Genomic DNA, 25,511 nt, shown 5'->3' with positions numbered 1-25,511 from the left:
ATGCAACTTCTGCTGAGTGGGAAAATGTCCCTAATGTTAATAGTGTTCCAAATGTAAGATGATATATTGAATCTCCATTTCGTAATGTCTGTGGAATTTTCCCAACCTTCAAAACAAGTTGGCCCCTTGCAACTGCTCAACAGGATGGTTCTCACTGACAATTCAGTGTCATGTGGTCACCTCCCAGTCAAAACACGCCCTTTCTCCAGCAGGTCCAGCAGTTGCAGTCGAGAGCAAACAGAGTGAACGTTCGAAGGGCCCCTGAAACATTAGCTCTGATTTCTCTCCACACCCGCTGCCAGAACTGCTGAGTTTTTCCAGCAATTTCTGTTTTTGTTTCTCTATTCCAGCATCTGCAGTTTTTTTGTCTTTTGTGTTAGGTGTGTTTTTCATGGATTACAGAGAAACCTCGATTATCTGAACAACACGGGTGGGGAGTAATTTGTTCGGATTATTGAATGTTCGGATAATTGAATGTTCGGATAACACAGTTTAGCCAAGCAGCAGGACTTTGTGATCTTGTTCGGATAATCCAAAATTCGGATAATCAATATTCAGATAATCGAGATCCCTCTGTATTCCACTTGCCCATTGCCATGAACAATTAATCCTTAATGATTAACCCTTAATTGTCTGGTTTGAAGATGTCATTTTTAAGCCCAACTCAAGTTACATTCTATGACCATCTGCTTCTTTCTTTGCCTTTAATCTGGTCCTAGTTAACTCCCAGTTAACTGCAGCTTGTATTGAACTGGAACTAGGTCAGTGATGTGTTTCTTCCATGTCCTGCTTAAGTTCTTGAAAGCTATGAATGTTGCTTCATTCTCAATCAGGTGAGAGACTTGAGATTTTATTGTTTTGTACCTTTTCTCAGGCGTGAGACCTTTCGTGGCTTTGGTGATTTGATTATAAAGATGAAGAGTCATCTAGACTTGAAACATTCGCCTGCTCTCTCTCCACAGATGCTGCCTGACCTGCTGTGACCTCCAGCATTTGTTTCCTGTTCAGATTCCAGTGTCTGCAGTAATTTGCCCTGCCTTGATTGTAAAGGAGCTTCATCATTTTCCTTCCTGATTGACTCTTCTTCAGAACTGGAAAGGAGTCTTCAAAACGTTAACTGTCTCTCTCTCTCCACGGATGCTGCCAGATCTGCTGAGTTTCTCCAGCAGTTTCTGTTTTTTTAGCTTAGATTTTCAGCATCTGCAGTAGTTCACTGTTTTACAGGTTGCAAGGCCACCAGGAGTAGTAACAGGCATCATTGTGAGGTGATCTAGTCAGGGTAGAGGGAGTTGATTAGCTCAGTTGGCTGGACAGCTGGTTTGTGATGTCAACAGTGTGGGTTCTGTTCCCACGCAGGCTGAGGTAACCATGAGGAACTCGTTTTCTCAACCTCTCCCCTTGTCTGAGGAGTGTACATGTCCTTTGTTGTTAGATCATTGTCCATTAGGATGAAAGGCTTGTGCCTGAAACATCGAATTTCCTGTTCCTTGGATGCTGCCTGACTTGCTGTGCTTTAACCAGCAACACATTTTCAGCCCATTAGGATGAAAGCCTAGCTTGTGGCCAATCCCAGTGTCACCACTCGTTCACCCAAAATTCAATTCTGCTCAAGACCACAACACAGTGTAGCTCACTATTGGGCAGTCTAGTACGGAGGATTAATTCTATCATTACTTAGAAAGCATTGCAGCAATCTGTACCTGGTGCTAAAGTAGCATTTTGAATTGAGCTTTGTTCTCGTGATTCAGCAGAGTGCTGAGTATTCCCTCTGTAGGCTGGCTGATCTAAAGCAAATTAACTTCAGCTGAGGCGTTAAAGTTATTAATTGCAAAAATGAAATGATGCAAGAATGTGATCCTCCAAGCAGCTCCTGCAATGCATTGGGGGGTAGTGTTCCTACCTCTGTGTCAGGAGGGCTGGGTTTAAGTCCCACCTGCTTCACAGGTGTGTCATAACATCCCTGGTACAGAATGATTACAAAATATCTCTCAACCCAACAACCTCCCAGCTTCAAACCAGAAATATTAGCATTCCTGTTCATAGTAACTTTGCCCCCTATGTAAACATGCAAATCAAAGGGTTCAGCACTTTGATAAGGGACTTGACAGTTTATTTTTTTTGACTCATTCATGGAATGTGCATATCACTGGATGGCCAGCATTTATAGTCCATCCCTAATTGCCTGGCTTGTGCCTTGTAGATAATGGACAGGCTTTGGGGGAGGGGTCAGGAGGTGAGTTATGCGCTGCAGTATTCCTAGCCTGTGCCCTGTTTTTGTTGCCTCCGTACTGATACGGAGAGTTCAGCTTCTGGTGAATGATAACACCCAGGATGTTGATGGGGCTGTCCGTATCCAGGCAAGTGGGGAGTATTCCATCGCAGTCTATCAAATTGCACAACATAACATACATCAAGGCAAAAGTTTGGTTCTGCTTTATAACAGGTCACAGGATGGTGGAGTTGTTGCTGGGCTCATGATCCAGAGATCTGGGCTCCTGGTGGTTCTTTGCACATTGGTTCAAATCCCATTATGAAATTTAAACTCAATCCATTCAACATAATCTCAAGTTATTAGACTGTCCTGAAAGCCCATCTGATTCACTAATGCCCTGTCAGGAAGGATATCCGTTGTCCTCAACTAGTCTGACCTACATGTGACTCCAGTCTCTCAGACCTGGACCACAGACCTGACACATCATGGCCCTCTGAAATGGCTGAGCAGGCCACCCAGTTGGACCATTCTGTTCCAGAAAAGTTACAAAGACATTAAACCCAGCTTTGCTGCTGGGTCAAAAATCTGGGAACCCCTACCCTTACTTTTAGCGATAGGGACTACACAGTGCAGCAACTAAAGAAGGTGCATCACCAATAACTTTTTTAGGGACTGACAACACAGGCTGTTACTGTCAGCCACCTCTCAACAAGAAAGAACAAAAGCATAGGTTTTCTTCATACGAAGAGAAGTAAGAGATTTATCGATATATTGTACCACATAAGCTGTACTCTGCCTTCTCAGTATGAACATTGGCCCTCTGATTTGGCTCTCTGTTAGCAATAAAATGGTCCCTATTGTTCTCCCTTGAGAAGACCTGTCTGCATGGATCTGCAGAGGTCAAGCAGACAGGGAGGTAGAGCAGGGTCCAGCTCAAAGCTTCCCCTCACAAGGCACCAACATCAAAACAGGGCCCAACAATATAAACACACTATCTCAGCTTTCCAAACTCAGCCCAGAGAAACTGGACTGGAACTCGTCACAAGTTCGAGCTTAGACTTCCCATTTTTTCTTTGACATTAGACTGATAATTATTTTCATGTCTACTGATACACTGACTCGGGTTAAATCAAGCGCAGATGTTCCCAGACTGGTGAGAATCGTGCTCTCTGTTGCTTTTTGAGTCCTTGTTAATGGGACAGGAGGAAGAGTGGGATGAGATGGTCTAGTGATTTCTGGATTCTTGATTCAGTGACCCAGGTAATGCTCTGGTTCTGAGGAAGGGTCACTGGACTCGAAACGTTAACTGTGTTCCTCTTTCCACTGTTGCTGTTGAGCTTCTCCAGTCATTTCTGTTAATATCCTAGGGTCTTGGTTTCAAATCCAGCTGAGGGTGATGGAGGAAATTCTGACCTTGTAACTATTGTCAATTGTTGAGAAAACTAATCTGGGTCACTAATGTGGGCGGCACGGTGGCACAGTGGTTAGCACTGCTGCCTCACAGCGCCTGAGACCCGGGTTCAATTCCCGACTCAGGCTGTGTGGAGTTTGCACGTTCTCCCCGTGTCTGCGTGGGTTTCCTCCGGGTGCTCCGGTTTCCTCCCACAGTCCAAAGATGTGCAGGTCAGGTGAATTGGCCATGCTAAATTACCCGTAGTGTTAGGTAAGGGGTAAATGTAGGGGTATGGGTGGGTTGCGCTTCAGCGGGTCGGTGTGGACTTGTTGGGCCGAAGGGCCTGTTTCCACACTGTAAGTAATCTAATTTAATCTAATGTCCTTTAGGGAAGGAAACTGCAATCCTTACCTGGGCTGGCCTACATGTGACTCCAGACCCACAGCAATGGGGTTGGCTCTTAACTGCCCTCTGGACAATTAGACATGGGCAATAAATGCTGTCTCAGCTAAGCCTGCATCCCATGAATGAACTTTTTAAAAGGAATACCTATTTAAAGATTCAATAATGGGAGACATGGGAGCACAATGGTATTGTTACTGGATTAGGGATCCAGGCCTACACTCTGGGATACAGGTACAATTCCTACCATGGCAGCAGCTGGAATTTAAATCTCAAATCTGGAATTGAGTTTGTTTCAATAATGGTGACCATGCCAAACAGCATCAATTGCCTTAAAAGCCCATCTAGTTCATTAATGATCTGTAGGGATGGAAATCTGCTATCCTTACTTTGTCTGGCTGCATTCATGTCCACATCAACGGACAGCAATGTGGTTGATTCTCTGCTGAAATGGCCAAGACGCTGTTCAGTTCAAGGGCAATTAGAGCCGGGCAATTAGAGACAGACAATACATGTTGGCCTTGCCGGTGACTCCCACATCTCATGAAAAGGTTATGGAAGGTGGTCTTAGTCTATCTCAAAGCATCAGACATAAGGGACCTTGGAGCGCAGGTCCATAGTTCCTTGAAAGTGGAATTCCAGGTAGATAGGGTGGTGAAGAAGGTGTTTGGCACATTTGCCATCGTGGATCAGAACACTGAGTACAGGAGTTGGGACAGCATGTCGTGGCTGTACAGGACATTGGTGAGGCCACTGTTGGAATATTATGTTCAGTTCTGGTCGTCTTGCTGCAGAAAATAAGTTGTGAAACTTGAAGGAGTTCAGGAAAGATTTACAAGGATGTTGCCAAGGTTGGAGCTATAGGGAGAGGCTGAACAGGCTGAGGCTATTTTCCCTGGAGCGTCAGAGGCTGAGGGGTGACCTTGTAGAGGTTTATAAAATCATGAAGAGCATAGATAGGGTAAATAGACAAGGTCTTTTCCCCAGGGTAGGGGAGTCCAAAACTGGAAGGGGGCATAGGTTTAGGGTGAGACAGGGAAAGATTTAAAAGGGACGTAAGGGGCAATTTTTTTCACAGAATCCCTATAGTATGGAAACAGGCACTTTGGCCCAACAAGTCCACATCTACTCTCTGAAGAGTAACCCACCCAGACCCATTCCCCTACTACTCTACATTTTATCCTTGACTAGTGCACCTAACCTACACACCACTGAACGCAATGGACAATTTCCCACGGCCAATTCACCTAACCTACACATTTTCAGATTGTGCGAGGAAACGGGAGCACCCAGAGGAAACTCACACAGACAGTCAGCTGAGGCTAGAATCAAACCCAGTTCTCTGGCACTGTGAGGCAGCAGGGCTAACTACTGAGCCACCATGCTGTCTGACTTGTCACACAGAGGGTGGTATGTGTATGGGATGAGCTGCCAGAGGAAGTGGTGGAGGCTGGTACAGTTACAACATCTAAAAGGCATCTGGATGGGTATATGAATAGGAAGGGTTTGGAGGGATATAGACCAAGTGCTGGCACATGGGACTAGATAGATTAGGATATCTGGTTAGCATTGACGACTTGGACTGAAGGGTCTGTTTCCACACTGTACATCTCTATGACTCTTTGTTAAATGCTTCTGAAATGTTAGATATAACATAGACAGCCTGATATCCCATAGAACAGTGAGATGATTGGCCAATGAATCAAATAAAGAGAAATGATGTCCAGCATACTCAAGAAAACCTCTTCCTTGTCTTCACACAATGAAGGAAAATCTTTAATTATTGCAGATATTCTAAATTATCCATAATATTCCTTCAATTGAATGGCACAGTAACAACCATTTGGATTTATATATTGCCTTTAAAGTAGGTGGTTATGATCAGATACACCTCATTATTCTGACAGGACTATGAAACATCACCAGTTGATAATGTGTTCGAGTTGGGAGTGCGATTTGAACCATCACTTTCTGATTTCAGTGCAAAAACATTACTCAGTTCAGCCAGACCACAACAGTCTTAAATATTTCAGAGCTGCATTCCTACTCTCTGAACAGGTAAAGGCACTGCATTTATAGGTTTCAATAAAGTTTTGTTACACTTCACTGTTGTAACGGATTCTCAAAAAGTACTCTGATGAGGGATTAGCCACAAACCTTGTTAGAATTAACTACAGACACTGGTTTCCTAGTTAGTACCTGGTTAAATGTGGGTGGCACAGTGCTTAGCACTGCTGCCTCACAGCACCAGAGACCTGGGTTCAATTCCCACCTCAGGTGACTGACTGTGTGGAGTTTGCACAGTCTGCCTGTGGCTGCGTGGGTGTGCTCCGGTTTCCTCCCACAGTCCAAAAATGTGGGTTAGGTGAATTGGCCATGCTAAATTGCCCGTAGTGTTAGGTGTAGGGGAATGGGTCTGGGTGGGTTGCGCTTCGGTGGGTCGGTGTGGACTTGTTGGGCCGAATGGTCTGTTTCCACACTGTAAGTAATCTAATCTAAAGAACATCACTCATTTGTTCACCTGCAAGCACTTTAAGAAACATTGTCAGATTTAATTTGTCAACCAGCTCAATTAATCAGGAATCATTATAATTTAGTTAGAGTCATCTTTATCACTGAGGTAACTTCCTCCCTAGCTCCTGGCTCGTTTCACACTGAGAGCAGTGTGATAGCTGTCGATATTTGTGACAAACATAGCTAGAAATGGAACATGCCTGAGCTCATTACAGGAAAGCATTGTTTAAAACTCATACATTTACAAGAATTAATTACATCCCACCCATTTCAGCTCAAGGGACTCAAAAATAATTCAACTTGAATCTGATAAGAGTTGGTAACAGAGAACTGGAACTAGTCCAGATCAGATTTTCTCTCCCTGAACTTCAGCAGAATGCAACAATTAGAAAATTCTCTTTATCCCAAGAATAGGAAACCTGACCAGCAATGAGTTTCACAAAGTATTTGGTACACTTTTTGCTCATTCTTGGGTTTAAATTGCCAATGAAGTTCTGAATTTTTTTTTACAAATACAGGATTGCTTCATGGCTATTATCGTGCAATTTGGACTCCCCAACTGCCTCAAAGCAGACAGCTTATCTTCAGTTTTGTCATTGATGACTAGGGCTTTTCCTTATTTGGTGCTGTTTGGGCTAATTTCCTTCAAAAGGCTAACCTTATTGTAAAAATCTAGGCATCGTGATGGGCATACGGAAATGTTAATGAGCTGTTCCTATTTATAAATTCTAACAGTGCTGACAATCCAAAATTTGCTTCCTGTAGAAGTTGGATATATCTCTATAAAAGTGGAGCTGAAATGGAAAATTAAAGTCCGCCTTCTTTACCACAGATATTTCAATACTTAGAATGGTTCAAAAATGCAACAATAGAAATCCTGCTTCTTTTGAGCGTGTTAATTTTGTGATCAATTTGCAGAGCCAAGAATTGGAGATCTTTACTCCTTAAGCTGCAGACTTCTTTAATTTTCTGTTCAAAGCCACCCTGAAACATATTCCCCTGCGGATCTTGGACTGGCTCATGAATTGTACAAAATATTTTTATCTTTATTCTTGGCATGACATCTGGACATCTCTGGCTAGTCCAACATTCCTGGCCTATCCCTAACAGGTTTACAGAGATGTGGAGGTGCCGGTTGTTGGACTGGGGTGGACAGGTCAGAAGTCACATGACACCAGGTTATGGTCCAAGAGGTTTATTTAAAATCACCTGATGAAGGGGCAGCACTCTGAAAGCTTGTGATTTTAAATGAACACCAGGTTATAGTCCAACAGGTTTATTTGGAAACACTAGCTTTCGGATCACTGCTCCTTCATCAGGTGGTTGTGGAGTAGGATCATAAGACAAAGAATTTATAGCAAAGGTTACAATGTCATGCAACTCTTACTGAGATATTTGTATCATCGATAGTCACAGATGAAGTGCTGGAAGACTGGAGGTTGGCTAACGTGGTGCCACTGTTTAAGAAGGGTGGTGAAGACAAGCCAGGGAACTATAGACCGGTGAGCCTGACATCGGTGGTGGGCACGTTGTTGGAGGGGATCCTGAGGGACAGGATGTATATGTATTTGGAAAGGCAGGATCTAATTAGGAATAGTCAACATGGCTTTGTGCATGGGAAATCATGTCTCACAAATTTGATTGAGTTTTTTGAAGAAGTAACAAAGAGGATTGTTGAGGACAGAGCAGTAGATGTGATTTATATGGGCTTCACTAAGATGCTCGACAAGATTCCTCTTGGGAGACTGATTAGCAAGGTTAGATCTCATGGAATACAGGGAGAACTAGCCATTTGGATACAGAACTGGCTCAAAGGTAGAAGACAGAGGGTGGTGGTGGAGGGTTGTTTTTCAGACTGGAGGCCTGTGACCAGTGGAGTGCCACAAGGATCAGTGCTGGGTCGACTAATTTTCATCATTTATATAAATGATTTGGGTGTGAGGATTAGAGATATATTTATAAGTTTGCAGATGCCACCAAAATTGGAGGTGTAGTAGACACCTCAGGTTACCTCAGATTACAATGGCATCTTGATCAGATGGGCCAATGGGCTGAGAAGTGGCAGATGAAGTTTAATTTAAATAAACGTGAGGTACTGCATTTTGGGAAAGCAAATCTTAGCAGGACTTATACACTTAATGGTAAGGTCCTACAGAATGTTGCTGAACAAAGAGACCTTGGAGTGCAGGTTCATAGCTCCTTGAAAGTGGAGTTGCAGATAGATAGGATAGTGGAGAAGGTGTTTTGTATGCTTTTCTTTATTGGTCAGAGTATTGAGTGCAGGAGTTGGGAGCTGAAAATGTGTTGCTGGTTAAAGCACAGCAGGTTAGGCAACATCCAAGGAATAGGAAACCTGCTGTGCTTTAACCAGCAACACATTTTCAGCTGTGATCTCCAGCATCTGCAGACCTCATTTTTTAACCACAGGAGTTGGGACTCATGTTGCGGCTGTAGAGGGCATTGGTTAGGCCAATGTTGGAATATTGCATGAAAATTTGATCTCCTTCCTATCGGAAAGATGTTGTGAAACTTGAAAGGGTTCAGAAAAAATTTACAAGGATGTTGCCAGGGTTGGAGGGTTTGAGCTACAGGGAGAGGCTGAACAGGCTGGGGCTCTTTTCCCTGAAGCGTCAGAGGCTGAGGGGTGACCTTATAGAGGTTTACAAAATTATTAGATTACATTACTTAGTGTGGAAACAGGCCCTTCGGCCCAACAAGTCCACACCGATCCGTCAAAGCACAACCCACTCAGATTCATTCCCCTACATTTACCCCTTCACCTAACACTAGGGGCAATTTAGCATGGCCAATTCATCTAACCTGCACATTTTTGGATTGTGGGAGGAAACCCACGCAGACATGGGGAGAATGTGCAAACTCCACACAGCAGGAATTGAACCCGGGTCTCTGGCGCTGTGAGGCAGCCGTGCTAACCACCGTGCTGCCCTAATTATAAGGGGCATGGGTAGGACAAATAGACAAAGTCTTTTCCCTGGGATGAGAGAGTCCAGAACTGGAGGGCATAGGTTTAGGGTGAGAGGGGAAAGATATAAAAGAGATCTAAGGGGCAATCTTTTCATGCAGAGGGTGGTACGTTATGGAATGAGCTGCCAGATGAAGTGGTGGAGGCTGGTACAATTGCAACATTTAATAGGCATTTGGATGGGTATATGAATAGGAAGGGTTTGGAGGGATGTGGGCTGGGTGCTGGCGGGTGGGACTAGATTGGGTTGAGATATCTGGTCGGCATGGACAAGTTGGACCGAAGGGTCTGTTTCCGTGCTGTACATCTCTATGATTCTATAACTGAAATGATATATTGAACACACCTAGATTGCTGTTAAGTCTTTCATTTAACCCATTCTAAGCGATGAAAGACTTAAACAGCAATCTCGGTGTATTCAGTATGTCTTTTTACTTGCATGACACTACAATCTTTTGCTATAAATTCTGTGTCTTTTGATCCTACCTCGCAACCACTTGATGAAGGAGTGGCACTCTGAAAGCTAGTGCTTCCAATTAAACCTGTTGGACTATAACCTGGTGTTGTGTGATTTTTAACTTGGTCCACCCCAGTCCAACACTGGCTCCTCCACATCTTAAGTAAACTTGTTGGACTATAACCTGGTTTCATGTGACTTCTTGTTGAGAGAGGGTATTTGAGGAAAAGGTGTTTCACCCACAGAGGGCGAGAGTCTGGATTGCACTGCCTGGGAGATGAGTTGAGTTGGGAAACCTCACAACCTTTAAAAGGTTCTTGGATGAGCACTTCAAGTTACTTGAAGTTGAGTAACATCAAGACGATGGGCCTTGTGTGGGAAAGTGGGATTAGTGTAGGAATGAGTGTATTTTTGACAATTGGCAATATACAATAGCCAATAGGTGCAAGAGTAGGCCATTCAGCCCTTCGAACCAGCATCACCATTCATTATGATCATGGTTGATCATCCACAATCAGTATCCTGCTCCTGCCTTATCCCCATAACCCTTGATTCCACTGTCCTTAAGAGTTCTATCCAACTCTTTCTTGAAAGTATCTAGAGACTTGGCCTCCACTGCCTTCTGGGGCAGAGCATTCCACACACCCACCACACTCTGGGTGAAGAAGTTTCTCCTCAACTCTGTTCTAAATGGCCTACCCCTTATTTTTAAACTGTGTCCTCTGGTTATGGACTCACCCATCAGCGGAAACATGCTTCCTGCCTCCAGAGTGTCCAATCCTTTAATAATCTCAATTAGATCCCCTCTCATCCTTCTAAACTCAAGTATATACAAGCCCAGTCGCTCCAATCTTTCAACATATGATAGTCCCACCATTCCGGGAACTGACCTCGTGAACCTCTGCTGTACTCCCTCAATAGCCAGAATGTCCTTCCTCAAATTTGGAGACCAAAACTACACACAATATTCCAGGTGCGGTCTCACCAGGGCCCTGTACAGCTGCAGAAGGACCTTTGTTTCTATACTCAATTCCTCTTGTTATGAAGGCCAGCATGCTGTTAGCTTTCTTCACTACCTGCTGTACCTGCATACTTGCTTTCATTGACTGATGTACAAGAACACCTAGATCTCATTGTACTGCCCCTTTACCTAACTTGACTCCATTTAGGTAGTAATCTGCCTTCCAGTTCTTGCCACCAAAGTGGATAACCACACATTTATCCGCATTAAACTACATTTGCCATGCATCTGTCCACTCACCTAGCCTAGCAGGGCAAGAGTTATAGCTGGGGGCAGGGAAATTATGATGCGGTGAGGCGTGACTTAGGATGCGTGGATTGGAAAAATAGGCTTCAAGGGAAGAGCACAAATGATATGTGGAGATTGTTCAAGGAACAGCTAATGGGTGTCCTTGATAAGTATGTACCAGTCAGGCAGGGAGTAAAGGGTCTTGTGAGGGAGCCGTGGTTTAATAAGGAATTGGAATCCCTTGTGAAAGGGAAGAGGGCGGCCTATGTAAAGATGAGGCGTGAAGGTTCAGTTGGGGCGATTGAGAGTTATAAGGTAGCCAGGAAGGATCTAAAGAGAGAGCTAAGAGCAGCGAGAAGGGGACATGAATAGTCCTTAGTTGGTAGGATTAGGGAAAACCCAAAGACTTTCTATCGGTATGTCAGGAATAAAAGGATGACTAGGGTAGGTATCGGTCCAGTCAAGGATAGTAGTGGGAAGTTGTGCGTGGAGGCGGAGGAGATTGGAGAGACACTAAATCAATACTTTTCATCAGTATTCACTCAGGAACAGGACACTGTTGCTGATGTGAATATTGAGTCACAAGTGATTAGAATGGATGGCCTTGAGGTATGTAGGGAAGAGGTTCTGGGGAATATTGGAAAGGATGAAAATAGATAAGTCCCCTGGGCCTGATGGCATTTATCCTAGGATCCTCTGGGAAGCTAGGGAGGAGATAGCGGAGCCATTGGCCTTGATTTTTATGTCATCGTTGTCTACGGGAATAGTGCTAGAAGACTGGGGGATAGCGAATGTGGTCCCCTTGTTCAAGAAGGGGAGTAGGGATAGCCCTAGTAACTATAGGCCAGTGAGTCTCACTTCTGTTGTTGGCAAAGTCTTAGAGAGAATTGTAATGGATAGGATTTATGAACATCTGGATAGAATAATGTGATCAAGGATAGTCAGCATGGTTTTGTGAAGGGCAGGTCGTGCCTCACAAACCTTATTGAGTTCTTTGAGAAGGTGACCAAGGAAGTGGACGAGGGTAAAGCAGTAGATGTGGTGTATATGGATTTTAGCAAGGCATTCGATAAGGTACCCCATGGTAGGCTAATGCAAAAACTTCGGAGGTATGGCATTGAGGGTGCATTAGAGGTTTGGATTAGGAATTGGCTGGCTGGAAGGAGACAGAGGGTAGTAGTTGATGGTATAGGTTCATCTTGGAGTGCAGTTACTAGCGGTGTACCACAGGGATCTGTTTTGGGACCATTGCTGTTTGTCATTTTTATAAATGACCTAGAGGAGGGGCTTGAAGGCTGGGTGAGCAAGTTTGCGGATGACACGAAAGTCGGTGGAGTTGTGGATAGTGAGGAAGGAAGTGGTAGGTTACAGCGGGATATAGATAAGCTACAGAGCTGGGAAGAAAGGTGGCAAATGGAGTTCAATGTAGCTAAGTGTGAAGTCATTCACTTTGGGAGGAGTAACAAGAAGATGGATTACTGGGCTAATGGTAGACTACTTGGTAGTGTGGATGTGCAGAGGGATCTTTGTGTCCATGTACACAGATCTCTGAAAGTTGCCACCCAGGTAAATAGTGCTGTGAGGAAGGCATATGGCATACTGGCTTTTATTGGTAGAGGAATTGCGTTCCGGAGTCCTGAGGTCATGTTGCAGTTGTATAAGACTCTGGTGCGGCCACATCTGGAGTATTGTGTGCAGTTTTGGTCGCCATTCTATAGGAAGGATGTGGAGGCATTGGAATGAGTGCAGAGGAGGTTTACCAGGATGTTGCCTGGTATGGTAGGAAGATCGTATGAGGAAAGGCTGAGGCACTTGGGGCTGTTCTCATTGGAGAAAAGAAGGTTTAGGGGAGATTTGATAGAGGTGTACAAGATGATTAAGGGTTTAGATAGGGTTGACAGTGAGAACCTTTTTCCACTAATGGAGTCAGCTGTTACTAGGGGCCACAGCTTTAAATAAAGGGGTCGTAGGTATAGGACAGATGTTAGGGGTAGATTCTTTACTCAGCGGGTTGTGAGTTCATGGAATGCCCTGCCAGTAGCAGTGGTGGACTCTCCCTCTTTATGGTCATTTAAGCGGGCATTGGATAAGCATATGGAGGTTATTGGGCTAGTGTAGGTTAGGTAGGCTTCGGTCGGCGCAACATCGAGGGCCAAAGGGCCTGTACTGCGCTGTATTTTTCTATGTTCTATGTTTCTATGTTCTGTCCAAGTCACCCTGTATTATCATAATATCTTCCTCACATTTCACCCTGCAACCCAGCTTTGTGTCATCAGCAAATTTGATAATATTACTTTTAATACCTTCATCTATATCATTGATGTATATTGTAAACAGCTGCGGTCCCAGCACTGAACCTTGCGGTACCCCACTGGTCACCACCTGCCATTCCGAAATGGACCCGTTTGTCACTACTCTTTGTTTCCTGTCAGCCAGCTAATTTTCAATCCAAGTCAGTATTTTGCCCCCAATACCATGTGCCCTAGTTTTGCTCACTAATCTCCTATGTGGAACTTTACCAAAGGCTTTCTGAAAGTCCAGGTACACTACAGCCACTGGCTCTCCCTTATCCATCTTCATAGTTACAACCTCAAAAAATTCCAGAAGATTAATCAAGCATGATTTCCCCTTTGTAAATCCATGCTGACTCTGACCTATCCTGTTACTGCTATGCAAATGAGTCACAATTTCATCTTTTATAATTGACTGTAGCATCTTTCCCACCACTGACGTCAGGCTAATTGGTCTATAATTCCCTGTTTCCTCTCTCCTCCCTTTCTTAAAAAGTGAGACAACATTAGCCACCCTCCAATCCACAGGAACTGATCCCGAATCTATCGAACTCTGGAAAATAATCATCCCCGATTTCCTGAGCCACCTCCTTCAGTACCCTGGGATGTTGACCATCAGGTCCCAGGGACTTATCAACCTTCAGACCTAACAGTCTATCCAACACCATTTCCTGCCTAATATAAATTCCCTTCAATTCATCCATTACCCGAGGCCCTGCAGCCACTATTACATCTGGGGGATTGCTTATGTCTTCCCCAGTGAAGACAGATCCAAAATACCTATTCAACTCTTTTGCCATTTCCTTGTTCCCCATAATAAATTCACCCGTTTCTGTCTTCAAGGGCCCAATTTTAGTCTTAACCAATTTGTTTTCTTTTCACGTACCTAAAAAAGCTTTTACTATCCTCCTTTACATTTTTGGCCAGTTTGCCTTCGTACCTCATCTTTTCTCTGCTTATTGCCTTTCCAGTTATCCTCTGTTGCTCTTTATCCTCTGTTGACAGTACAGACTCGATGGGCTGAAGGATCTCTCCTGTAATGTATGATTCTAACTACCCTTGAATTGATTTCTGAAGGCTGTGTGTCTGGAGTCACATGTGGGCCAGACCAGGTGAGGATGGCAGATTTCCTTCCCCTGAACGACATTGATGAACCAGGTGGGGTTTGTATAACCACCAATGTTTCCATCCACAAAATCAGAGCCTTGATCTTCCCAATGACTGAGACCATCTCCATTGTTGTGAAAATGTTGGAAAACACAGAGAATCCCAAGTCCCACCCCTGAATGCAGTATTTTCAGTTTTTATCAGGCGTGGGATTTGGTGTTTAGGGGAAGGGGGGGGGGGGGTCAGTGTGTAGTTTGTACATGGATGGGTCCCTGGGGCAATTATCCTCCTGCTTCCACTAATGTGGAATTTTGGAATCTCTGGAGTATGGAGTCTGGAATGTGGAGAATAGACCAGATAAGATCAGGCCAGTTGCCAATGCATTGCTTCTGGGCAGGTGAGATATGGTGCCAGGATACCATGGGGTGAGGGATGTGAGAGGATGGGGTGGTGTCAGATACCATTTGGGGATCGGGGTGAGGTATTAAAGATCCCTTCCAGGAATCGGAAGCCCTTTGGAACTGTTGACAGTGGAGAAGATTGACAGGTTCATAAACTGCCCAACCTGTCAAAAATGGTCAAGACATGTCAGTCAGCATTGAACTGTGTCTTAAGAAATAAAATGCAATGTGAAAATCTCATTAGCTGAACTATGGGAACTATTAACATGTGCCCAGGGATTTGTAGAGACTCAGTGAGTGAGGTGGGTAGGTGGAGGGGAAATGGGTGATGGGTGGAGGTAGCACTAAGTTGTCATGGGAATATGAGGGACCATTTGAGATGTGTAGAGGACATTAGGTTACTTGGGTTGGCATTGGTGTGGCATGGGGAGTGGTAGGTTCAATTGCATGGAAAAAGTGAAAGGGGGGTGGCGCAGCAGAGGTTATTAAAGGACGTGTAATAGGACAGACCGTCTGGAAAGAAATCAAACTTCAGGCACAGCAGATAAAGGGGACAACTATGAGAAGAGGAGCAGTCCATGCAGGATGTAAGGTATTGTACTTCATTATACACAGTGAACAGAACAAGGTAAGTGAGCTTGTAGCATGATTGAAATGAGCAGCTATGATGCTGTGGGTATCACAGAGACAGGGCTGCAAGGGGATCAGGACTGGGAATGAAATATCCAAGGATACACATCCTATCGAAAGGGTAGGGTTACCTTATTCAAAAGAAATGGAATTAAATCAATAGCAGGAGTGAGATAGAGTTGGAAGGTGTAGACCCTGTACGGGTGGACCAGAAACTCATCCCAAGGAAGAAGAACCATACAAAGGGGAGGACAAGGTAACCATGGCTGACCCAGGAAGTCAGGGACAGCATAAAATCAGCGTTCAATGTGGTGAGGGTTAGTGGGAAACTAGAAGATTGGGAAGCCTTTAAAAACCACCAGAGGATAACTAAAATAAGCAATAAGAGGGAAAAGGTGCTGGGGAAGGTGAAAGGTTTGAAGGTGGATACATCACCTGGGCCAGATGGACTACAGCCCAGAGTTCTGAAGGAGATGGCTGAGGAGATTGTAGAGACATTGGTGGTGATCTTTCAGGAATCACTGGCGTCAGAGAGGGGGGAGGGTCCAGAGGACTGGAAAATGCAGGTGACACAAAGGTAGATGGAGGGACAGGTAGGTGAGGTGGAAGTGGGGAGGCTGCAGGAGGACTTGGACAGGATAGGAGAGTGGGGAAAGAAGGGGCAGATGGAACACAGTGTGGGAAAGGGTGAGGGGATGCACTTTGGGAGGAAGGATAGAGGCACAGGCTGTTTTCTAAATGGGGAAAGGCTTTGGAAATCTGAAGTACAAAGGGATTTGGGAATCCTGGTTTGAGTTCTCTTCAGGTTAACCTGCAGGTTCATTTGGCAGTTAGGAAGGCAAATGCAATGTTATAATTTGGAGATGCCGGTGTTGGACTGGGGTGTACAAAGTTAGAAATCACACTACACCAGTTATAGTCCAACAGCTTTATTTGGAAGCACTAGCTTTGGACTGTTGCTCCTTCATCAGGTGGTTATGGCCACCTGGTTATGACATTCTGGAGGCAGGAAACATGTTTCTGCTGATGGGTGAGTCCTGAACCAGAGGACACAGCTTAAAAATAAGGGGTAGGCCACTTAGGACAGAGATGAGGAGAAACTTCTTCACCCAGAGAGTGGTGGCTGTGTGGAATGCTCTGCCCCAGAGGGCAGTGGAGCCACAGTCTCTGGATTCGTTTAAGAAAGAGTTGGATAGAGCTCTCAAGGATAGTGGGATCAAGGGTTATGGAGATAAGGCAGGAACAGGATACTGATTGAGGATGGTAAACCATGATCATATTGAATGGTGGTGCAGGCTCAAAGGGCAGAATGGCCTACTCCTGCACCTATTGTCTATTGCCTCCACAATGTTATCATTCATTTCAAGAGGGTGAGAATACAAGAGCAGGGATGTACTGCTGAGTTTGTATAAGGCTCTGGTCAGACTGCATTAGGAACATTGTGTTTTGGGCCCCGTATCTAAGGAAGGATGTTCTAGCTTTGCAGGGGGTCCAGAGGGGGTTTACAAGAATGACCTCGAGGATGAAGGGTTACTCACATGAGGAGTGGTTGAGAACTCTGGGTCTGTACTCGATGGAGTTTAGAAGGATGTGGGGAGGGCGGGGGCGATCTGATTGAAACTGACAGAATACTGAGGGACGTGGATAGAGAGGATGTGGAGAAGGTATTTTCTCGAGGGCACAGCCTCAGAGTGAAGGGACGACCCTTTATAACTGAGATGAGGAGGAGTTTCTTCAGCCAGAGGGTGGGGAATCTGTGGAACTCATTGCGCAGAGAGCTGTGGAGGCCACGCCACTGAGTGTATTTGAGACAGAGATAGGTAGGGTCTTGATTAGTAAGGGGGCTCCAGGGTTATGGGGAGAAGGCAGGAGAATGGGTTTGGAAACATATCAGCCAAGATCAAACGGTGCAGCAGACTTGATGGGCTGAATGGCCTTATTCTGCCCCTTTTTCTTATGGTCTAATATCATTGGAAATCTCTGAATTCTCTGATTTAAAATGGAGACTTTCCGGAGGCTTCCAAATGGAGGGGAATTGCCCAGTGGCTTCAAAGTCTGGTGTGATGGGGATTCCACAGGGTCCCGATGCACACCTCCCACCTACACTTGAATAATGTGAAATGGCTGGTCAGAAAATCCAGGCAAGTGTCCTCAACAGAGTAAAACATCCCGAAACATTTCACAGGAACATTATCAGATTGGATCCGGCACCATCTGGTAGAAGATGATATCAGGACAAGTGTCTATAAGCTTGCTGGAAGGATTAGGTCTGATGGAGTAACTTAAAGACGGAGAGGACGATCGAGAGGTTTGGGAAGGGAATGCCAGCGCCTAGGGGTTTAGCAGATGGAGAGGGGAGCAGCAACAAGGGGTCGGGGGGGGGGGCTTAGAATCTGGGGCATTCGACAATTGGTGCAATGCGTTTCATCAATTTTATGAAAATGTTCTTAAAACAATGTAAATAATATCAGAATGTAGGCCATAGAATGCAGGCAAAGTGTTCCAACAGCGAGCATTTGCATTTCCTGAGGCTCACTTTGTATTCCAGTTCAGAGGAACGTAGAAAACAGGAGCGGCTGTAGGCCATTCGGCCCTTCGAGCCCACTCCACCATTGATTCCTATCCAGGCTGATCATTCAACTCAGTCTCCCACTTTCTGTCCCACACCCTTTGATCTTTTGGCCTCAGGAACAACATCAAATCCTTGATGAAAACATTCAATGTTTTGAACTCAACAGCTTTCTGTGGCAGAGAATCCCACCCTCGAAGTAAATTGAAAAGGAGCAACATTAAGCCAAACTTATTTTAAATACAGTCAGGGGAAAGAAATGGTAAATTTCCAGACAGGTGAAAGTGAAAGGCCTTTACTCACGTGCACAGAATGGACTGGTCTTCACGATCTGTTAAGAAATGTAAAATGAGTGAAAAAAATTAAAATAAAACTAGGTAAAATAAGGTGACGTAACTTATAAAATAATATTATTAAGTCGTAAAATAATTTAAATGAATATTAAATCATTAAATTATTTAAAAAAATAATCTGTAAAATAATAAATTAAAACAAATCCTGAGATTGGATGTATTCCTCTCGAGGATACATCGTTTAAGTTGCCAAGTAACCTCGAACACACCTGAGAAACGTTATGAAAGAGTCACTGATTAATCACTCAACGATGCACTGAATCTCATAAATAACATAAACTTAATTTCAAAATCCCTCCTTTTATTCATTTATTCTTTTCTTAACAAGGGAGTCTCACCAAATGAAAACTTTAACATTTTGACTGAATTGACTATAATTCATTTTAACACTTTAGCATCTTGTTTTGTTTCTAATCAAATACTTAATATGACTGAGCAAGCCAAGCTGATTGCATTTGCAATGTTAAAGCCTCAGTGCAATTATAGATGGGCAATAAATGTGGCTTCATCAATGTTACCCATACCTCAAGAATCAAAATAAATCTCTAATTTCTCTCTGGTGACATCCACCTCATTGGAATTGACTTCAGTGAGTTCCGTGTGTGTGTGTGTGTCTGTGTGTGTGTGTGTCTGTGTGTGTGTGTGTGTTGCATGTGTTGCGTGTTTGCGTGCATGCAGGATGGGATAGTGGTAGTGTCTCCACCTTTAAGATAAGTGACCCAAATTCAAGTCTTGCTTTTTCCAGAGGTGTGTAATAACATCGCTGAACACATTGATTGGATAACATATAAACATTGGTTGAGTTAACTGATGGATTGGACGTCTTAAGATGAAAAATGTCTTCAGAGAGACAGATACTGCCAGTATTCAATTAATACAGTTAGTGAGTTTTGAGAAGATTTGTAGCTCAGGTTGAGGTTCCGTATGTAGGTTTGCTCACTGAGCTGGAAGGTTCATTTCCAGATGTTCTGTCACCCTACTAGGTAACATCTTCACTGAGCCTCTGGATGCAGCATTGCTGATGATTCCTGCTTTCTATTTATATGTCTGGGCTTCTTCACACAACAGGAAATGACATCACCAACCCAAAGTAACCCAAACATATAAATAGAAAGCAGGAATCATCAGCAATGCTTCATCCGGAGGCTCACTGAAAATGTTACCTAGTAGGGTGACAAAACATCTGGGAATGAACCTTCCAGCTCAGTGAGCAAACCTACATCCATTAACACGGTTACTTCTGAAGAACTGTGGATGCTGGAGATCTGAAACAAAAGCAGAAATTGCAGGGGAAACTCAACAGGTCTGGCAGCATTTGTAGAGAGAAACAATGCTACAGAACACCAGTTTGTGACTTTCCTGGCTGTAGGGACCATGAATTTGTCTCGTTTTATCAGAACACATCGGTTTAATCAAAAGAAAATCTTTTAAAATGTGCGATAAGTCATTTAAACACAAGGTCATCTGGATATAATGAGAATGAAGATTGTCTATGGAAGCTTTAGAGAAAAGTGGTCTGATCAAGGGCTGGCAGATTGTCACCTATTGGATTTGGTTTTCCTTTTTGTTCAAGTAATGGGAAGAGGCCACTGGGGACAGTGCCCAATGAGCTGCTCATTACTCCGTCCTCATTCTCGTGCAGCTGCTCTCAACCTGCAATGTCACCCTCACATTTAATGTTATGTACATGAGGCTGATTCGGTTATTAATGTGGCATCCCCGCTATCCTTCACAGGGTGGATGTTGTGCGATTGTGGAAGGCTGGGTGTAAAGGTTGTACATTTCTGTATCCTTTTAGGATTGGCAAATCCCAAGACCTGGTTTGCTGTAGAATGATGGATGTTATGGTGCACAGCTTAAGGAGTAAGTGAGTGTGTGGGTGAGAGTGAGAGAGAGACTCTGTGAGTGTGGGAGAGAGAATGTATGAGTGTGAGAGAGACAGAGTGTGTGTTTCTGTCTGCGTGTGAGAGCGTATGAGTGTAAGACAACCAGTGTGCGTATATGACTGAGAGAGTGAGTGTGCAAGAGAGTGTGTGTGTGTATGTGTGGGTTGTGTGAGTATGAGCATGATTGTGTGTGTGAGAATGTGTGTGAGTGTGTGGAAAAGTGAGTGTGAATGTGTGTGTGCAAATGTATTGTGAATGTATGTCTCTGTGTGAATGTGTGTGTAGGTGTGCATATGTGAGTGAGTGCATGTGAATACGAGTGTGTGAGTGTGTGTGCGAAAGTGTGTGTGTCAGTATGCTTGTGAATATGAGAGTGTGAGTGGGTGTGTGTATGTGTGTGGGTGTGTGTGTATGTGAGTGATTGTGTGAATATGAGCATGCCTGTGTGTGGGAGAGAGTTTGTGAGTGTGTGTGTGAATGTGTGTGAAAGTGTGTGTGTGACTATGAGTGAGTGTGTATATGTGAATGTGTGTGTGCATGTGAGCTTGTGTGTGTATATGTTTGTACGTGTGAAAGTGAGTGTATTTGTGTGTGTATACGTGTGTGTGTGAATGTGTGTACGTGTGAGAGCGTGTGTGTGAGTATAGGTGTGTGTGTGTGCGCGCATATGAGTTTGTGTGTGAGTATGTGAAAGTGAGTGTGTTTGTGTGTGTTTGTGAGTGAGTGTAAGTGTGTGTGAGTGTGTGTGTGTTTGTGAGTGAGTGTGTGAGTATATGAGTGAGTGTGAATGTATGTGTGTTTGTGAGTGTGTGCATGTGTGAGTGTGTGCATGTATGAGTGTGTGAATGTGTATGTATGAGTATGAAAGTGTTTGTGAGTGTGTGAGTGAGTGTGTGTGTGCGAGTGTGTGCGTGTATGAGTGTGTGAATGTGTGTGTGTATGAATGCATGTGTGTGTGATTGAGTGTGTGCATGTATGAGTGTGTGTGCGTGTGTGAGTGTTTGTGTGTGTGTGTGTGCGTGTATGAGTGTATGTTCGTGTATGAGTGTGTGAATGTGCATGTGTGTGTGAATGTGCATGTGTGTGTATGAGTGTGTGTGTGATTGAGTGTGTGTGTATATGAGTGTGTGAGTCAGTGCGTGTGTGAGTGTTTGTGTGTGTGTGCATGTGTGAGTGTGAGTGTGCATGTGTGAGTGTGAGTGTGATTGTATGAGAGTGTGTGTGTGCATGTGTGAGTGTGTGTGTGAGTGTTTGTGAGTGTGTGTGTGCATGTGTGTGAGTGTTTGTGAGTGTGTGTGTGCATGTGTGTATGAGACTGAGAGTGTGTGTGCATGTGTGAGTGAGTGTGTGAGTGTTTGTGAGTGTGTGTGTGTATGAGAGTGTGTGTGTGTGTGCGCATGTGTGTATGAGAGTGTGTGTGTGCATGTGTGAGTGTGTGTGCGCATGTGTGTATGAGTGTGAGTGTGTGTGCATGAGTGAGTGTTTGTGAGTGTGTGTGTGTGTGAGTGTGTGTGTGTGTGCATGTGTGAGTGAGAGTGAGTGTATGAGTGAGTGTGTGTGTGTGTTTGTGAGTGTGTGTGTGCGTGTGTGTGTGTGCGTGTGTGTGTGTGAGAGTGTGTGCATGTGTGTGAGTGTAAGTGAGTGTGTGTGCGTGTGTAAGTGTGAGTGTGTGTGTGTGCGTGTGTAAGTGTGAGTGTGTGTGTATGTGTGTGAGTGTTTGTGGGTGTGCGTGTGTGTGGGTGAGTGTTTGTGGGTGTGCGTGTGAGTGAGTGTGTATGTGTGTGAGTGTGAGTGTGTGTGCGTGTTGTGTAAGTGTGTGTGTTTCTTTGCCCAGCAGCAGACGTGACTATCATGGCGGCTTATCAAATAAATCTTTAAACTTAGTGACTGATTGTGCTTTTGTTTATTTCAGCAAAGATTAGCTGATATTAAAGCAGGCATGAGTGAATTTCCTGAGAGTTTCTGGTCAGTTGCATGGGAAACAACAGCAATTCACCAGCAGAAAGGGGAAGAGAAATGTCATGAATAGTTTAAGCTCAGACAAAATATAGAGCTTGCAATTTTCAGCGTTGGTGGTACTTTAAACTTAAAATCAGTTTAAACAAAGTACATCAGACTCGTAGCAGCTGATTAGGGACATCACTCAAATTGGTTTTCCATTTGATTTCAAAGTTACACGGTTTGGTTTTCTGAGTTTGTTGTGTGAAATGGTTGGGGTCTGTGCACTGTATGTCTGTCCCATTCCAGCATCCCTCTACTGTTTCTGGTAATGAATGATACCAAACTATTACCATAATCAGCTGTGGCTGTGCCAGTGTTGGGCTGGGGTGGAAAGTCTGAAGTCACATGACACCAGGTTAGAGTCCAATAGGTTTATTTGGAATCACAAGCTTTCAGAGCAATGCTCTTTCATCAGGTGACAGAAGGGCAGCGCTCCGAAAGCTTGTGATTTCAAATAAATTGTTGGACTGTAACCTGGTGTCATGTGACTTGTGAGGTAATTAGCTGGAAGGATTATTGTTTAAGTACAGATAAAAACTCCTGTTTGTAATGCACAGGGTGTTCATTTTAAACACACAATGAGCTGGTGCATCGTTTCAATGTAGAGCCCGACAAAGAGATGACACCACCGTTGTATGCCTTGTAACCCATCTCTTTTGGCATGTTACAATATATCTTCAGCATGGGTGGGACAGGAACCCAGACCTCCTGGGCACAAGGTAGGGCCACTACCACAGCACCACATGAATCCTGACTGTAAGCACCAATAATTGGAAGTCTGAAGCTTGTTTTACTCAATATACTCATGGCTCTTTTGGGGTGTCTCTGTCTCTTTCACAACAATGACAATTGTGAATGCTGTCCTGCTGAATGCGAGAGAGCTTCGTCGGGCGATGTCCTAAGAATTCCTGCACGGGACGTGGGCTAACAATTATTGCCTAAGGGCAACGTGAAATAGCTGGCTAGGCCATTTCAGAGGGCAGGTGGAAGTCAATAACATCAGTATGGGTCTGGAGCCACATGTAGGCCAGTCCAGGTAAGAGGACATGAGGGAACAAGATTGGTTTCCCAACATGGTTGCATTTATTTGTAGTTCCAGTTAACACAGATTCAAATGTCACCATCTGTCATGATGGGATTTGAACCTATATGCTCACTAGCCTGGAACTCCAATGAATTGCGTATTCTCACTGCTAACTGTAACCATTAACATTACACCACTGCCTTCCCATGGGGCCCAGTCACTGGGGCTGGGAACTGAGGGCTCATGGAGGTTTCCTCACCCCCTAACCTGAAACCGTTCAGAAATGTTCATTAGCTCACAGTCACCTGCTTTCCAACCTTCCTAAATCCCCCAGAGTCTGCTGGTGCTACTTTCACAGAAATCAAATGCTGGCCAAAATTAACCGGCTACACTGTTGCAGTTTTATCTGGTCGCTTGAAGGTGGAACTACACCTCACTATTTAAATGTGGCTCCACATTCCTGTCTCCAAGATGAACTCCAATCTATCCCTCTTGACCATGTTGAAGGAAATGTCAGGAAACTCCGCACTGACAGTGCTGGTCCACAACAACCTCATCAAGATCAACAATAGGAATTGCTGGAAAAGCTCAGCTGGTCTGGCAGCATCTGCGGAGAGAAATCAGAGTTAATGTTTCAGGTCGAGTTCTGAGGAAGGGTCACAGGATCCAAAATGTTAACTCTGATTTCTCTCTGCAGACGCTCCCAGACCCGCTGAGCTTTTCCAGCAACTTCTGCTTTTGTTTCTGATTTACAGCATCCACAGTTTTTTTGGTTTTAACCTTTCCAGGACGGTGGGCTACCCTGGGGATTTCCCATCTGTCCTGGACACGGTGGGTGGCAGTAGACAGTGAGCATTGAGCGAGAAAGGTGTGTAGTTGATGAGATGTGTTTGGAGAGATGTGGAGAGAAAACTTGCTGAGCTTCGCAGGAGACTGACCCTCCGTGAAACCCGATGACTCTGACAGCCAGTAGAATATTAGATTCTTCAAGTGGGTCAGTGCTGATGGGCCAAATGGCCACTTCCTACACCATAGGGATTTTATCATTCTAACTATATTGGACCAATTTACAGCTGTACAAGCTCCCAGTCATTACTTATTTCTATTTTCCTCCATTCTGTGCGTTTTTGCACTCACTTGGTGAATATTGCAGACCCACTGCATGGACTCGAATCCTGCCTGTCACTTTGAAAAGTCCCATAGATGGCATCAACCTTAATGAACATGTTTAAAGCACAAGCCAAGATAATCAGGTTTTATAGCCTTTCATGAACAACATTCTTTGAGTTTTGTAATTATTGCACTGTTTAAATAACACTGAACAATTATTATTACGTATTTCCATTCTTGAAATGTCTTGGTTTCTCAAAGCTAGCTTTAAAAGGTCAAAAGCAGATGGTAGAGTATTTCTGGTCAGAAGGTTATTATAGCTCTGCGAAAGGAGTGGGAAACGTTTTAACTCATGTTTCTGAGAGACTGGGTTCTGGTTGAATTTGTGTTTCTGTTTGGGAGACAGAGATTAAAACCCCTGAAGGCCAGTCCTCTCTGCAGGTTTTGCTCTGACTCTGTTTTGATTTTGAGTCAGTCTATAGTAAGAACTTCAGCAGAGAATTCACTAGACCCAGACAACTTTGAAATAAATAAACGTGTCCCCTGCCATCAGTAGGATATTTTGCTTGTTACATGTTATGGCTCTTTCTGATCCTGATGAGCCATTGGTTGACTGAGTGGCGGAATTAACTGGATCACACAATGTGTGGGGGGGAAATGATCTCACAAGCTTGATCTTCACAGCTTTTTTTTGCACAGATCTGGAAACTTCACCCCCCCCCAGTGAAATGTCAAACCAGGTCAAGAGAATCGGAGACTGTGTGGGCAGTATGATTCAACGAGATGGGTCAACTCTGGTCAACATACTCCCCTGACAGAACACAATGTCTCGAGTTGATGGATTGCCTCTGAAAACAGATGGACCGAATCCAACTCCAGTTCGAGGTGGTAATCAGAGAATTAAAATGACAGGCAGCCCCAAGTTGCAG

The 25,511-nt window shown here is 44.2% G+C and overlaps 1 protein-coding gene across 3 annotated transcripts in view; it reads right to left on the bottom strand.

Annotated features, from left to right (window-relative positions):
- The window catches only part of LOC132825314 (myosin-11-like), a 189,621-nt gene that overhangs the window by 101,054 nt on the left and 63,056 nt on the right, over positions 1 to 25,511 (bottom strand). For all 3 annotated transcript variants that reach the window (XM_060840427.1, XM_060840428.1, XM_060840426.1), the window contains exon 4: positions 18,512 to 18,539. In XM_060840427.1, the coding sequence (XP_060696410.1) occupies positions 18,512 to 18,539 (28 nt within the window). The remainder of the gene's footprint in view (positions 1 to 18,511; positions 18,540 to 25,511) is intronic.

The sequence above is a fragment of the Hemiscyllium ocellatum genome, chromosome 20 (assembly GCF_020745735.1).
Source record: "Hemiscyllium ocellatum isolate sHemOce1 chromosome 20, sHemOce1.pat.X.cur, whole genome shotgun sequence".
Classification (NCBI taxonomy): Eukaryota; Metazoa; Chordata; class Chondrichthyes; order Orectolobiformes; family Hemiscylliidae; genus Hemiscyllium; species Hemiscyllium ocellatum.
Note: the sequence above shows the minus strand (reverse complement) of the source record. Positions and strands in the feature narration are given on the sequence as shown.